Source organism: Abramis brama (assembly GCF_963993115.1).
Source record: "Abramis brama genome assembly, chromosome: 1".
NCBI lineage: Eukaryota > Metazoa > Chordata > Actinopteri > Cypriniformes > Leuciscidae > Abramis > Abramis brama.
The window spans coordinates 65,230,456-65,247,805 of record NC_139963.1 but is presented as its reverse complement, the minus strand read 5'-3'; the positions used below and the strand labels follow the sequence as shown (position 1 = coordinate 65,247,805).

General features: G+C 39.2%; 2 protein-coding genes across 3 annotated transcripts in view; both read right to left on the bottom strand.

Annotated features, from left to right (window-relative positions):
• Window positions 1-17,350, bottom strand: part of LOC311078607 (uncharacterized protein) — a 102,415-nt gene that overhangs the window by 67,079 nt on the left and 17,986 nt on the right. Inside the window, exon 4 of one of the 2 annotated variants that reach the window (XM_084107539.1) lies at window positions 16,374-16,667. The exons of the other annotated variant lie outside the window; for it this stretch is intronic. Within the exon in view, the coding sequence (XP_083963665.1) occupies window positions 16,601-16,667 (67 nt within the window). The 3' untranslated portion in view covers window positions 16,374-16,600. Of the gene's footprint in view, window positions 1-16,373; window positions 16,668-17,350 lie in introns of those variants that run through there. 2 annotated transcript variants of the gene reach the window in all.
• On the bottom strand, window positions 2,027-8,963 carry LOC311097654 (uncharacterized protein; the record flags this gene model as incomplete). The annotated part of the gene is made up of 2 exons (XM_084137497.1): window positions 2,027-2,581; window positions 7,633-8,963. Coding segments are annotated over 2 exons (1,332 nt in total). The 3' UTR covers window positions 2,027-2,580.

Genomic DNA, 17,350 nt, shown 5'->3' with positions numbered 1-17,350 from the left:
AAATTAGTGGTGGACCGTTATCGGTGTTAACGTGCTGCGTTAACATGAGACTCTTATCGGGCGATAAAAAAAATATTGCCGTTAATCTATTCTCAAAGTTGGGTTGGGAGCCGGGTCTATACTACGCAAGCTATGATCTTTCACCTTGATATTTTAGCGCGGATGTATACCTTGCCGAATTCGGTTCGGTGTTCGGTACGCATTTTCAAACCGAACGGTTCGTTGGATCATTTTTCCTGCCGACCAAAATTCCGTTATTTCAAATGTAGGCGGGATGGTAGAGACGCTGGCGCGACCACAACATTGTACGACATCAAATGGCAAACGTAATGCAAGCAGAACGAAACTAAGCTACTCCTTATTGTGTGGTCGACGGACCGTTGTTTATCAGTTTGGACCAAAGCAGCGCGAGCCGATCGTGATCATGCGACACTGTTACTTCACAGCGCTAAGAGAAAAACATTTAACCACAAGTTCCTATATATGTGAAAATGCTTATAGCTCAGTTTCAATTTAGAGCTAAACGCGATCTGAGGCCCTCGCTAATAATTTCTTTTCCACTCGCCTGTAGCTACTCGCCTGTTGGTCGCCCCGCCCACGATTTGATCTCATGAATATCCAAGTGTCCGTTTTTATTTCGGCTCCCTTGTTAACAGGTTAGAGTTTGCACACTGCCTGCGTGAGACGCGCGTGCGTGCGGAAAATGAGTGCATGCTAGAAATAGAACCGACGGCTATTTTTCACGCATCACGCAAGCGTCTTGGAAGCGTTTCCATGCAAAATTGAATAGGAAAATCTGTTTATATGTCATTTTGACACGAATACATATTAATAAATGTCATTTTGATGTTTAAAAGTGTCTAGGTTTTGACATAAATGCAAATATAAATGTAATTTTACTAAATATTATCGATTTTCAAATACTGCACCTGTCAATACAGAACAAAATATTATGTAGGCTATTTTGCCGTCCACACTGCCAACGTTGTCTTTGCTGCTATATATTTATGTTTAAAATGAAGTATAGGCCTTCCACAACTCTCTCCCCATATGTCGAATATATCACCAATGATGCTTATCATATGTCACCTAGCAGCAGCAGCAGTTACATTGACAGTAACAATGAGATGCTTCTGGTGTGCAAAGACATGGAAAACGCCACGCAGCTGACACGCAACAGAAATGCCACGCAGCCAGTGTGTCACCGGCCTAACACCGGTACACACTGTGCAAGAGAGGGGTGCGCATACACGAGCTTGATTGACACTGCTAAGATATTCCTCCTGGCTCTGATTGGTTGTTTCTTACCGGGAGCGGTGTATTTCTGCAAATGGCAATAGGACCACTGGGAGGAGCCAGAGGAGCTTGATTTTTTCACAGATTATCTGTCTCATATTCTACTGTCAGGACATAATGACAGTTTTAACAAATGTGTAAAAAAATACATTTTTACCAAAGTTACCTAATGCAGCTTTAAGGTCATTTGGAGCATATGTAGGGCCCGAACATAAACTCAAGCCCAGGGGCCCCAGACCTGATCTTTGTTCTATTTACTCATTGATTAAAAAATAATCTAATGTTAAAACTAGGAGTTTCACTTGGCCCACCCTACATCTCAGAGCTGGAGCCGGGGCTGGTGTTGCTTAAAGTTCATAGTGATTGTTCTGACTTCATGAAGCCTCATTGTGTGAATGAACTTCAAACTGACTAGAACAAACTCTTTGAAATGTATATATGATACTGGATATGAAACTGTTAATAATGTAGACAGAAAGCAATCTTATTCAATGTCAGTCATGTGTGTGTGTGTGGTGAAATATAATTTATTAGGCATTTAAAAGCTCTATTGAGAAAATGAAAACTCAAAAAGCAATCATATCAGGCTACTTCATGGCTTTCAGAACTGAAATTATTCCTGATTCAAGCAGAATCAGCAGAAAATAAAAAGGACAGTAACAATGAGATGTTGATAAAATGACTAAAGAGTTTAATCAATAATTACATGAAGCAAATACAAACATTAGAATTGAAAGCGAATGAGACAGATATCACTCTTTACTGACTTATAAGAGCCAAAGAGAAGAGAAGTAGAGAGAGAAGTGTCCAGTTTCAAAGATACATGAAAGTATATCTTGTATTTGCATGGAAGAGTAGAAGTGGAAGATAAACTAGATGTTCTGATGAAAAACATTAAAAATTAAAATCACATTCATGTCTCTCTTAAAAGTAATATGGCCTCTTCTTCAGCTCCTGAACTTTGCCTTCAAAATTATTATTATTTTTTTTTCCAGTGTGTATTTTCTGGCACTCTTTCAGTTCATCTTCTTCTGTAGTAAAGGACTTCAGCACTGAAACGCACACCGCCGTGTCTTTTCTGCTGTAATAATACGAGTGAATCTTCTCCTTTGTGTGAATGTTTCTTCAGGAGTGGCGCCCAATGAAACCGTTTACCGCACTGATCAGTTAAATGGTCTTTCTCCAGAATGAGAAGCAGAAGTGATGTGAAGTGTTTTTTTACACTGAGGGCAGGAGACAGATTTTTTGGCTTCTGTTTTTCTTTTCTTGTTCACGTCCATCAGGTCTAAAAGAAACATTAAATCAAGTGAGTTTTAATTAGGGATGTCCTGATCCGATCACGTGATCGGAAATCGGGCCCGATCGCGTGTTTTCAGACTCGATCGGAATCGGACGTTACCTCCCGATCAGGACTCGGATATATATGTATTTATATTCTCATTATTTTTTAACACCTCTATTATGCGGTGACACAGAGTTACGGCGGTTTCACACTGCACGCGTTATTAGAGTGTAAGCAGCGCAGGAGCAGTGCGTATGTTGAGCAGGAGCAGGACACGCGCGTTTTGCTTTCATACTGGCAGCGTTTGTCAGACAGAGTCTATAATGGATGAGTTGGCATTGCTTTTTTTTCGTTTTCAAATACATTTAAGAGAAAAGACTTGTCAAGAAGCTTATTTTATTAATAATTTCATTTATATAACTTTTGGTTCATCTTTGTTTTTATTGTTATGGCAACAAGTTTGTTTTTGGACATTTGTTTTCTTTTTAAATTGCTGTTGGTCATTTGATTGACTGTTTAAAACACAATAGATATCATCAATGCACTTTTTGGATAAAACTGCGGTGTATTTTGGCCATGATCAATGTATTGTCACTTTAATTCAGCAAAAGCGGCGCAGCAAAAATAGACTCGGCGCCGAAACGATCACGGCACTCCTGCTCTGCTCTGCTACGCACTGCCGCGCCACCTCTGCGTGCGGTGTGAATGCTCTAAAGCCTGGTTTAATCTGTTAACATGGGCGGCGAAAAAAATACACGCTGCACGCTCTGCTAACAGTGCAGTGTGAAACCGGCATAAGAGTTAGGAGTGCAGTTCCTAAAAGCACATTACTGGCTTTGCAAACACTGTGGCACTTTTATTTTTTATTTGTTTACATGCCTGCTGGGTATTTTAAGTTGAGGTGCTATTTGTTTATATATTAGACTTTTTTTAATATTTACTGTTGCACTAAAGTCCAAAAGTGAAGAATTTATTTATTACTTGATTGTTCAAGCTACCTCACAGAAGTGCTCTATTTGTTAACAGAGTTGTTGAATGTTAAAATAAGGTGAATTAAATAAAAAATAAGGAACATCCTGGATCTGTTTTTTTCGCTCTTCTTTATTCTTTTTTTTTTTTTTTTTTGCATTATAGAAGTATCGGATCGGGACTCGGTATCGGCAGATACTTAAAATCAAATGACTCGGACTCGGACTCGAGGGCAAAAAAACCTGATCGGGACATCCCTAGTTTTAATGGACTATTTTATGCAAACAACTTGCTAATCATGTCTTTCTCATGTAGTTATAGTAGTGATTTGGCGATTTCGAAGCACTGCTTCATGAAGCTCAGACACCTTTATGAATCTTTTGATTCAAATCAGTGGTTCAGAGCGTGAATCAAACTGTGAAATTCACGTGATTTCAGTAAATGAGGCTTCGTTGCCTCATAACCGTTTCAAAACGTCAATGATCTCTGTGAACCCATCATGCGGTGAACCATTGAACAAGTGTCTATGGGTTTTACCAGATTTATCAGTTTTAAAGGGGGGGTGAAATGCTATTTCATGCATACCGAGTTTTTTACACTGGTAAAGAGTTGGATTCCCATGTTAAACATGGACAAAGTTTCAAAAACTAAGTTGTACGTTTGAAGGAGTATTTTTGTTCCAAAAATACTCCTTCCGGTTTGTCACAAGTTTCGGAAAGTTTTTTTCGAGTATGGCTCTGTCTTACGTAAGTTAGAGCGGAATTTCCTTATATGGGTCCTAAGGGCACTTCTCCGGTAAGATCGCGGGCGCGCGCGCACTCGTAGACCAGAGAGAGAAGAGAGCGAAAGCAGTACCTCATCAAAGCGCCCTGCCCGGCTTTTGGGAAGTCAGTGTCACCAAAGAAGTGTGTTTTTGGTTGCCAGGGCAAGACAACCCTGCACAGATTCCCAAAGAACCCAGCGTTAAGGAACCCGTGGATGGAGTTTGTTTTCCTGAGCATAAACGGAGTTGTGTAAGACTGTTGTTCCCTGCATTTCGACGATGATTGTTTTATAAACAAAGCCCAGATCGACGGATTTGCAGATCGTCTAATGCTTAAGGATCGAGCAGTCACAATGATAAAGGTTCGCGGTCGTGCGTTGGAACCGGACGGTGAGTAAAACTGTTGAACAAATGTCTCTGTGTGTTGTCACTAGCTCGGCGCATTAGCACAGCTTTAGCTCCGCCCGCACGGCCCGCCCCCAGCCGCTCGTTTTTTTCCGGAAAGACTCGGTACAGCCTATCTTTCTTTAAAAAATATAATAAAACAAAAGACTTTTTGGAGATATGAAGGATGCAATACTACTCTATAGGTACTCAAGATTAACAGGAGATTGAGTGAAAATGAGCATTTCACCCCCCCTTTAAACATTTGTAGACATTTTAAACTTTCTTTCCACTCAGGATCTTCATCAGATCCAGTTGGCCCAGGACCATCATCTTCACAACCTAAGCCATCAGCAGAACATGGCAAAAAGAGAAGGCGAAGTCTGGGACACCCGAGTGGATTGAGCAGTACGTCACTGAGCAGAGGAGGAAGATGTCAGATCTCATGGTCCTCCAAAAGCAAGCAGTGGAAGTGGCAAGCAAACGTAACGTAATCTTAAAATAATCTGTTTCTACTTTGACTTGTGTTTTCACCTTTTGCCACATTCTGCTGATGGTTAGGTTCTATTTTGTTTGTTTAATGGCATGAAGTACAGTATATATGCTAAAGGAAATATACATGCGATTTTGGTCACCTCACCTTTGTAGCTTAAATACATATTAATTAGTTGATTATAAACTTTATTTTCATGAAATAATTAAAGGTCCCATTGCATGGATTATTTTATTATTTTGGAATGTTTCCTGGGGTGCCCTTATAATGTTAGTATGTTTTTTTAGATCAAAACTTGTTATAAATTGATAAGCCTAATTTTAGCCTCTGATTTGAACGCTGTTTGAAGGGGCATGTCTGTGTAAGACTTCAGTGTAAACACCCACTACTGTGATTGGCTGCTGTGAGACTTCAGTGTAAACGCCCACTGCTGTGATTGGCTGACATGCTTGCATATGAAATATCTAGCATTACATGTGGAACTCTCTCGAATACTTTTACTATTACAGCTATTATACGTTTTTACTATTACAGCTATCGGGATTAAAGAATCGTAAGAAGTTTTAAAGGTCCCATGACATGAAATTTTCACTTTCTGAGGTTTTTTAACATTAATATGAGTTCCCCTAGCCAGTATATGGTCCCCAAGTTTCTAGAAATTTCAATCGGTGTAAATCGAGCTTTTGCTATCTTTCTCTGCCTTTGAGAAAATGGAGGCTCATACGCACTGATCTTGAATCTCCTCTTTATGACGTCATAAGGAGAAAATGTTACCTCCTCTGTCTCTGCTTTGCCCGCCCAGAGAATATTTTCCGCCCATGAGAAAATGCGATAGGAAGTAGGAACGCGCGCGATTTTAGTTTGTCCACGAGAGATATTATGGGGTTTGAGCGAGCGAAGCATTACAATTGCTCAATAATTGGATGTACAAATGAACACTGAAGGGTCAATACAGAGCTGGGCTTGCTGAACGTCTGAAACTAAAGTCTGGATCACTCTCTTTGGCTCAGCTACACACCTCGGACAAGTAAGTCAACAAATTATATATAAGTGTGTTGCTTTACTGTTTATGGTTACCTAGCCTAGCTTGTTACACGTAGAATGTGGCTGTCACATTAGCTATGCAGTTACTTGCGCTAATGTAAAGGTAGACAGCATCAAGTTACACACACTGTAACGCGAGTGTTGTACATTTCTTTGTTATTTGGATAACCGTTTTCCTGTTGGTTATATGGCGGTTAAAGTACCGTATCCAGACATAATATTTTAAACTAACCATTCGGAAACGTCCTGCTGGAGCCGCTGAGTTGCAACTTCTTCATCCGTTGCTTCTCCATCCGGATCCGATTCTGGGTCAAACTGAAATGCTTGAAAGACTGCGTGTCTTCGTGCCATTGCAATATATCCAACGTAAACATGCACGCCACGGTACCGTTGCGCAAGATGGTCAAGGCCACACCCACCCTCCACCTTGCGCCGCCTTTCTCCTCCTTATTAGTATTTAAAGCTACAGACACCGAAACGGCCTGTCTGAAGGAAGCTCATTCTGGGACTGGCTTGTAGTGGCTATAATTCTGCACCGAGGCTGAATTTTTGGAAAGAGATTTCAGATACAGTACTAGGGACCACTAAGGCCTATATTAAAGCCTACAAAAAGTAGCATGTCATGGGACCTTTAAGTATTTAGATCTATTCCCATCACTGAACAAGTCCAGATGCAGGGAATTCTTGAGATTCTTGATGCTTTTTGTCAGGAGTGCGCTGAAGCGTTTGTTTGGGTTCTTGGGGTGGTCTGTGTTGAATCCAAAGTTAACTTGATGAAGTTGCCGGAAGAAGACAGGAGAATGTGGTCTCAAAGAGATTGAGCCCAGATCTGAACTAATCGGATACTCTTAAAGGTCCTATCAGTTCACACCCCTTTTGTTGAGGTGACCAATCAAAGATGACTGGGAGAAAGTCTTTGTTCCATCTTATTACCATTTGCATGTTCATGCTGGCATGGATAATTTTTGCAGTCTTTACACAAAAGTATGGTACAAATATTTATGATGCAATTTATCAAAACATGTTGTACACCATTGATTATAAAATCAAAAGGGGATTATTTTGATACTAATAAAGAGGGGATTTGAAGACATTAAAGCAGTGATACATCATCTTTGGATATCAACATTGGAAGTGACTCTAACATAACTAAAGAATCATAAGTAGGCTAATAAAACATAGGGACATGCATAAAACACAGGAGAAATACTATACTAAACATTATACACATTCAACCATCACGGTTCGGCACGGTTAGCCAAGTGTGCTGAGAGTTCAGGGCCGAGAACGGTTTGTAATTGTGCCGTGCCGTACCAGGCTCAAGTGGAAACACAACTGGAACCTTTTCTGAAGGTGGAAAAGCAGCTTTTGTTTCTCAGCACATAAAGATGAACTACTTACCATGATCTCAGACTGCAGTGATGTGGTTTCTCCACTGCATGGATCTTCATGTGTCGCTTCAGGTTAGTTTTAACAGAGAAACTCTTTCCACACTGATCACACGTGTGCGGCTTCTTTCCAGTGTGGATCCTCTCATGTGTTTTCAGAGATGATGAGTCACTGAATCTCATGTCACAGTGTGAACACTTGTAAGGTTTTTCTCCAGTGTGGATCCTCTCATGTGTTTTCAGATGTGTTGATCGACTGAATCTCTTTTCGCAGTGTGAACACTTGTAAGGTTTTTCTCCAGTGTGGATCCTCTCATGTTTTTTCAGAGATGATGACAGACTGAATTTTGCTTTACAGTGTGAACACTTGTAAGGTTTTTCTCCAGTGTGAATTCTCTGGTGCCGTTTTAAATCTCTCCCTGTAGTAAAAGTCTTCTCACACTCAAAGCACATGTACTCTCTTACATCAGCATGAATTTTCTGATGTGCATGTAAAGATTGCAGCAGTGAAAAACTCTTTCCACACACAGAACATGAATGTGGCTTTTCCTTCGTATGAACTGTCAGGTGTCTCTTCAGGGCTGATGCCTTAAGAAAGGTTTTGCCGCATTGATCACATGAGAACGGCTTCTCTCCGGTGTGGATCCTCATGTGAACAATAAGGTGTGATGATTGACGGAAACTATTCCCACATTGATGGCATACATGTGGCTTCTCTCCTGTATGAACTCTCATATGAATCTTAAGAGATTTGTTGCTTGATAAACTGTTTCCACACTGAGTGCAGGTGAAAGATGTAATTACTTTTCTTCTCTTTAAAAATGTCTTTTTAGTCTTTGAGCGACTCAAAGGTTTTCCTCCAGGTTTGACATGAGGTTCCTCCTTCACTTCACCCAGTTCTTCTCTCTCCTCCTTCACTTCACTCAGTTCTTCTCTCTCCTCCTTCACTTCACTCAGTTCTTCTCTCTCCTCCTCCACTTCACTCAGTTCTTCACTCTCCTCCTTCACGTCCATCAGTTCTTCACTCTCCTCCTTCACTTCACTCAGTTCTTCACTCTCCTCCTTCACTTCACTCAGTTCTTCTCTCTCCTCCTTCACTTCACTCAGTTCTTCACTCTCCTCCTTCACTTCACTCAGTTCTTCTCTCTCCTCCTTCACTTCACTCAGTTCTTCACTCTCCTCCTTCACTTCACTCAGTTCTTCTCTCTCCTCCTTCACTTCACTCAGTTCTTCACTCTCCTCCTTCACTTCACTCAGTTCTTCTCTCTCCTCCTTCACTTCACTCAGTTCTTCTCTCTCCTCCTCCACTTCACTCAGTTCTTCAGTCTCCTCCTTCACTTCCATCAGGTCTGAAATCAAAGAAAAACTCTCATTTTCAAATTTTCTAAAGTTTACTGGTGGGATTCTCTCTGAAATTTGTCTGAGATCCTCCGGCCGTGATTAAAGCTTCTTCTTGGGGGAGATTCTCTGAGAACTGGTCAACTGGTCAACAAATTGTAAACCATATATAAAATAAATGTAAAATAGAACTGTTAAACTATTTAAATTTAGTTTGACCTGATGTTGACAATCAATATGAAACCTCCTTTTACTGACCATTTGTTAAAAAAAAAGTTTTGCAGCCATTTAACAGTTTAACTATTTATCACTAAAAGTGATGAAGTGCTTGAATGTTTCCAACATGAATGTTCTTCAGCATCATGAATGAATGAAGAATAAACACCAACCTCTTTGTTCTTCAGGATCTTCAGTGTGTTTCATTCTGCAGGGTTCTGGATCACTCATGTTCTCACTGTCCTCTTTAATAAACTCAGTCTTTGCAGATTTCAGCTCTTCCTGATGCTCTGATGCTCGTCTTTACTTGTAGCTGATGGGAATTTACAGCATTTATTGGAGAATTGCTGTGGAAGGAGCTGATCTGATGATGTGACTGATGTGGGAGGAGCTTAATTGATGATGTGACTGATGTGGGAGGAGCTTCACTGGTGATGTGACTGATGTGGGAGGAGCTTCACTGATGATGAATTGTAGTGGGGGAGTTGATCTGCCAAAATCAAAAATATATAAAAGTTACCGAGTTTGTTTTATGTTCGTGGCCTACAGAATTTAATAATGTCAATTTTCCCTAATGTAAATAATGGTAAAAAAAACAGTTGAAAGCATAAACAGTGTGGTGGCAAACAATTTTCTATCACTGAATAAGAGACAAACATGTATCAAATGAACGCGAGAGGAGGGCATCCTTCCTTCATTATTGTCCTGACTCCCCCAAGGTTATTTCTCTAGGCTAAATGAAGATATGTCTCAGTTATAACTTATAACTAACACTTGGTACATAATTTATCATACATGCATAAGGGTTAATAACAGTTCACTGTTATATTCATGTAGCAGAGAATCATGGGACTTCACATGCAATCCCTGTGCATTTTAATACCATCATGTTTTCTAAGTTTCTATGAATATAAGAAAATGCAAACACATAGAACATCAGTCTGTTGACACCAATGAAATGAGCTTTAAGTGTCAATTTACAGGAGATCTGAAGACATCAGCATAATAAATGAGGTGAAAACAGGAACTATTGTCATGAAATAAAGAGCGTTTTCAGCAGATCTGTTCATATTGATGAGCCTTAGACTATCAACACTCATTCAACAAGCCATTCAGGATCATCAGCAGATCATCTCACTTTATTCTGAGTGTTTGCTGTTAGAAACATTATTTGAGTCAGGATATATAATGTAGATTTGTATGTACAGAAACTGACAATGATCATAATACTCTTAAAAATAAAAGAAAATGTAACGTTTCCAGTGTCAAACTTTATTAATATTTATCTATATTCCCATGGATGTATAGATTTGAGATTTCCCTCGTTCGTTACTCATACAGTAATCTGCCAAAGATAAATGTCGACAAAGAAATAAAGGTAAACAAATGGCAACAGCAACACTTGGGATCGATTCCCATCAATTCCCCTCACAGATCTCAAACTTTAACTCTTGACTTGACATTCAGTAACAGTTCTCACACAAACATCGAGACAATCACACAAACGAACACAACATCGCTCAGGTCTGAATGAACTCAACATATTCTCCTCATGCTCGCTGCTGCTGCACTAAATGTTTATTTCAGAAGGAAGACGCCAGAAAAGACGCACAAGTATCGCTGTGATCGATGAAAACAATACAGAAATTAGTCTGTCGTTTAATCAAACTCTATAAAGTGTGTGTGATGGTTGTATATGAGAAATACCGTGAGCTGCTTTCCTCTCCTCAGAAGACTCGGCGCTGAAACTCTCAATTACCCCTTTTCCACCAAAAAAGAACTGGTTCGGAACTGGTGCTGGTTCAAAGTTGGTTCAACTTGCGAACCTTCTCAGAACCTGTTTGTTTTTCCACTGACTAGAGAGCCCAGCGAACAACGTCGTTACGTCACTGTGTACGTTGCCATAGGCTACGTCTTAGCTTTCCTAGAAACGCTTGCGCCAACTTCAAGCATAACAATTACAATGGCGGACTACATCGCCTTTCTGCAAATGTTTCTCCTGGCATTGCGATCCTATATTGGGGTCAGAAGAAGACGTTTAGAACACATTTGTGCTGCTCGTCTGGATTACTATAGACGGAGGTTACGTTCAAGAAGAAGTTTGACAATAACCCCACCCCCAGCCCCCGACGTAAGCATGACGTGGTAAAAGAACGGTTCTAGTCCAGCAAAGAGTTGGTGCCGCTTTGGAACCAGTTTTCCTGGCCGAGAACCGGTTCTTTGGCTGTCGAAACACAAAGAACTGGTTCGCGAGTAGGCACCGGCTCCGAACCGGCACCAGCACTGCCTTGGTGGAAAAGGGGTAAATGAGGGAAGAGAGACGGCGCGAGCGGTGACGTCATCGGCCGCCAACGCACGCGCGTACGGGACACCCTCGCAGCCAATCAGGGCCACGCAGATTCAGCTTTACTAGTAGCCTTCCATTATTATTTTTTTACAACTGAAGTGACTCCAATTGGGTGAAGGGAACTTTTTCAAGTGAAGCACAAAATAGTCAGAATAAGCAGAGGAGGATCACCTCCATCCAGTCGGAAAAGGGTTTTGGCCAGTAAAGTCCGGCTCAGTTTATTTTGTAGCGTCCTAAGACAAATAGTAAAGGCATGTTGGTAGATTAGCACCTGTAGAATTTCCTTTTGTTGAAACCCCAGATAAAAGTAGAAGTTACTATTATTTTTAGATCCATGAGGCAGTTCGACATTTCCTTACTAAAGAAAAACAAAACAAATAAAAACACTTCTACAGAAGACTAGGTATTCTCGTAACTTTTACTTTATTCTACTAAAAGCTACTAATTACATCTTCAACAGTGTAATAAGATTACTGTACTATTTTAAAAGAGTAATTCCTTATTTTACTTTTAGAATAAAAAGTTATTAAATTACAGTAATTCATTAATTAGTTAGTACTGCATTGTACCCAACAGCCAACACTGTAAAAAGTGATTCTGAGTTTTAGTCAGGTGGACAAGTAAAATCATGTCCTGTCAACTTGCAGTGTCTCACTACACAATAGTTATAACAACCTCAACCTTAAGGGAAATGGAAAACTTAAAATAACCTGTTAATATAACAACAAAACATAAGTTCTTTCAATTTTCTGCCTCATGCGCATGTGCCAGAAACTCTACGTCATGATGACGTACTATTTTAACAAATTTGAGCCAGACGCGCCATCTCCATTTTCTGCACGAGAAGACGAGATCACGACACGAGTTGCTGATGCGAGAAAAAAGAAGACGGATGAGCTCTTATTTGAACGACTACAGATGGATTTTTATAGTAAGTACACCCTGATTTGTTCTTTCTTTCATGTAAAAATTAGGCTTGTTTCGTTTGCGCTCACCGACCGCATATTGATTTCAGGCTATCACATTTGACAAACTGAGACAACTTGATTAGTAATCAGGAGCCACACGCACTGGCACACACATTTTTGCTAGCTAGATATAGTGTGTTAGACACCGAGCTGCTGTCGAGACATGAGCAGAAAGAGAAGTCGTCTTTGACTAGTAAAGGTTAATGTTGGTAAATAGATAAAAAAGTGTACATATAAGTTACTTTTTAGTGTGTTCTTGATCGGATCTCATTATCGTTAGAAACACAGAATGACCAGTAACGTTAATATCTGAAGCACCGCCGCCAGTCCATATTTGTGTTTACCATTACGAATAAAAATGCTTGATTTACTTATGTTAAACGCCCAGTTGTTATTTTTTTCAAATGACATACCATAATGTTTTTTGAACACGTGTAAACGGTGTGTCTTCTGTAGGCCTATATAGGTAACTTGGCATGATTTTGTATTAGTATAATGTCAACTTTTTGTAGTTCATAGTCACATGATTAAACTTTTATGTCAATGGTGTTACCTGTGAAGCCCTAAAGAATCATGAGTTTCAGGATTACGTTATTTATATAAAACATTTTCACATAATAAAAGCTATATTTACAGCACTGCTCAATTTTATATTGACAGCAACATCATTACACTGTAAAAAATTTCTAACCCTCCCAAATCAAAAATTTCAAGTGACCGATAACATCTAAATTTTTCAACTGGCCCAAGTGAAATTCTTGTCTGTTAACATTGGCTCAATGAGAAATAATATGTCAGACTAATTGAAAAATGTAGATGTTATCGGTCACTTGAAATTTCCGACTTGGGGATGTAATTTTTTTTTACAGTGTAGTGTAACATTATGCATCACCAGAAATAGAAATAAAAAGTTTTAATATTTTTTTTTCCTCATAATTGTATTTGGGAAGTAAGATGTTTTAGGGCTGCACGATTATGACAAAAATCATAATTGTCGATTATTCCCTTAATGGGTGATTATTAATTACAAATTATTGAATGATGTTTTGAATAGCCTAGCTTTATCGCAGTGGTTCTCAACTCGTTTGCCCATGGAACCCACATTTTCCCATGGTAATTTTTTATGCCTATTATAAAAAATTGTAGACTCAAACAAGTACTGTCCCCCTTTACTTAACATAAACATAAATTGTAAGAATATGACTAATACTGATAAATAAACGCTTAACAAGGTTAAGCTATTTAATAGCAGTCCCAAACTAGTTTTATTAATACAATGCTGGATTTACCACAGTCTTTTAAATTGGGCCACTGATGACGGCGGATAAACAGTAATGGCACATTCACTGGTAGGGACGAAACATCAACAATATGCTTTACATTGACTATGGCCTGTCCATACGCCCATCACCTATAAAAATGAACAGATGCACAAGAAACCGTCCCATATTTACAGGTAAAAGGATGCATCCCGTATCAAATCAATACAGGATGCGATTTGTCCAGTATTTTACATAGGCTCACACACAGTTGAATAAACACATAAGGAAATCAGTTTCACAAATTAGAAGTAGAGAAGCTCACTTGCACGTGATTGCATTTTAGCGGCTATTTTTCCATAGCAACGAAGTCTCGAGAACATGCGTTGTAAACCTGCACGTTTTTTTTCTAAAAACATGTTGAGCTCACATCCGCCCTTTGAACACAAGAGGCTCTCTGGATATAGGGCTCAATAGTAAAAAAAATTATCAATGGATCCAGTAACAAATAATGAACCTAAGGTGAACTTACATACAACTTACTGGGTATAACAGGTAGGTTATAACAGATGCTTCTGGGTTCTTTGTTGAAGGAACCTCCTGCTATTTCTTTTAAATCGGATCAACACGTTTGTCTGCATGTTTATGATATTTATTCCAACAGGTTTTTTTCCCAACTAAAAATAACTAGTTTAGGCAACGTAGCCTTAAAATCAGTTCAAATAGACCTCGTTTACACTGTCAGTGAAATGTGACCCAATTCCGATTTTTTGCTCATTTGTGACAGAGATCGGATGTGTTCTATGACAGTGTAAACAGGAAAAAAACGAATGCATTCGGATATTTCGAGATCGGTTTCAGGCCTCATTCATATGTGGAAATAAATCAGATATGTGCCAATGCGACTGTCATGTAAACGGATTTTCTGAGGCATTAGGCAACGTCTCCACGGTTTAATGACGAGAGAAACCCTGAATTTATTTATTTGATTTATTTCCACATTTGAATGAGGCCTGAAACCGATAGATGTGCATCAACGTTAGATGAAAAAAATTGGCCAAATACTGTTCACAACGACAAAACATCTATAAACATCAACATAATCACACACAAAAAACCAACAAGGATTACACACCGCTTCTCTTTATTCCAGCTGCTTTTTTTCTGTTGGTTGAGTAAAACTGTGCTGAGATAGAGACAGAAATCATTTGTTTATTTTTGTAAAAACTGTTTGTTGTTTAAAGTTCATAGTAATTGTTCTGACTTCATGAAGCCTCGTGGTGTGAATGAAACATCAAACTGACTAGAAACTCTTTAAAATGTATATATGATACTGAATATTAAGGGTGAAACAATTTATAATGTAGACAGCAATCGGTCATGTGTGCAGTGAAATATAATGTAGTGTAGTGGTTTATGTAGTGTAGTGGTTTATGGTCTTAAATATTAATATTGAGAGTTTTTGGTCACGTATCACCTAAGGCGAGTGTGAGAGTGTCAGATGATTCTTTCCTATATTATGGGGCACCAGCCAACTGAATTTCACCTTGACAATAAAAAACAATCATGGAAGATTGTTGAAATAATTACAATTATATAAATTATAGGAAGTTCATCTGAAGGATTTAGCGAGATTCTGGCGAGCTTGTAGAGCCTCTGATTATCAACACAAGAATGACACAGTTTGCAACAAAGATGAATTTATTGACAAAGAGATATGCAAGAGTAAAATATCACACTAACTAAATACTACTAAGAAAAATGATTGAACTACTTAGAAAATTAAATCAATAATCAAACAGAAAGTGAGGTGAGATTACATTGGCTGTTATTCCCAGTGCGGTTTCCACTGTGTGTGAACGGTTCCCTGGGTGAATAAGGAGATATGTAGGACATGTTCCTTCAAGTTTTCTGTCCATTTTTGTGGTTCTAAGCCAAAGTGTATAAAGAAAAAGTTGGTGTTTGGAGGCATTGTATATTATACATTGCAATTTATATTCCTCAATGTATTACTTAATTTCTTTTTCTTCTTCTTAGGGTTCTTTGTTTCTACTGTGTTCTAGCCAGAACTGGTTTGGTGGCCTTGGGCAGTCCATGGTCGTTCACAGCTTGGTCTCATGAATGGAGGGTTGAGGTGAACAATGGGCAACAGTTGATTAGATTAGCCTGTGATCAACGGGTCGTTGATGTCGTCACCTCTGGCCGTCCTGATTACCATAGTAAATGCTGATAAAATGAGTAATGAGTTTAATCGATTATTACTTGAAGCAAATACAAAAAAAATAAGTAAAAGTGAAAGCGAATGAGACCGATCTCTCTCTTTACTGACTTATAAGAGCCAAATCATCTCAAGAGAAGAAAAGAAGAAAAGCGTCCAGTTTCAAAGCTACATGAAAGTTTATGTTGTATTTGCATGGAAGAGCAGAAGTTGAAGATAAACTAGATGTTCTGATGAAAAACAACGAAGAACGAGTTAAAAATGAATATCAGATTCATGTCTCTCTTAAAAGTGTAATGGCTTCTTCTTCAGCTCCTGAACTTCAAAGTTTTTTTGCAGTGTATTTTCTGGTGCTCTTTCAGTTCATCATCTGTAGTAAAGGACTTCCAGCCCTGAAACACACACCGCTGTGTCTTTTCTGCTGTAATATTACTAATGAATCTTCTCCTTTGTGTGAATATTCAAGTGTTTCTTCAGGACTGACGCCCAATGAAACAGTTTACCGCACTGATCACAGTTAAATGGTCTTTCTTCAGCATGAGAAGATGTGATTTCAGAGCGAAAGCCTGAGCCGCTTCTTCCCAGTGTGAACTCTCATGTGAATCTTCAGACTTGATTTACACGTGAAGTGTTTTTTACACTGAAGGCAGGAGACAGATTTTTTGGCCTCTGTTTTTCCTTTCTTGTTCACGTCCATCACGTCTAAAAGAAACATTTAATCAAGTGAGATTTCCAATGAGAGACAAACGTGAAATGAAAAGTGAAGCTCAAAGTCAAGATCACTGATGAGTTCAATAGTCATTTTAATCCCATCAAATCTGGTCAACAACTGCTGTGCACGATTATGATCTATTTTAATGTCATGAAGATGATTTGTGTTATAAGTCACTAGTTTGGTCATGAAACTCTAGATGACGCAGGCTTGACATGTGATCCGTAAGCAATCACATCGTTTGCTACACGACACAAGCTGATTGGCCTCTAAGCTATGCAAATATGTAAGAATCTGTTGACAGACCATCTTTTCACACTGAAACAGTTTGAACATTTTGACACAGAGCGCTTGCTGAGGCACAGAAGCTGGCGTGGTTCCAACCGGATGTGCTTTTAACCTTTCCTGGTCATGACGTCACCCGCCTGTGACGTTCACTCTCGCCACTGGACTAATTGACACATGTGCTTCAGACACAATCACGCAGGGGCTTCCCAAAGCAGCATCGATGCATCGCAAGTTCCCTCGAAAGGAAACTGAGACCTGATGTGAGATTTAAACATAGCCTCTGCTCACATCCATATTGATAAATGCCAATTTTTTGCATGGAAACAACTGTGCGTCCAATTTTCAGTTGTATGCTCGTTTTGTAAATGAGGGCCACTGTGTGAAA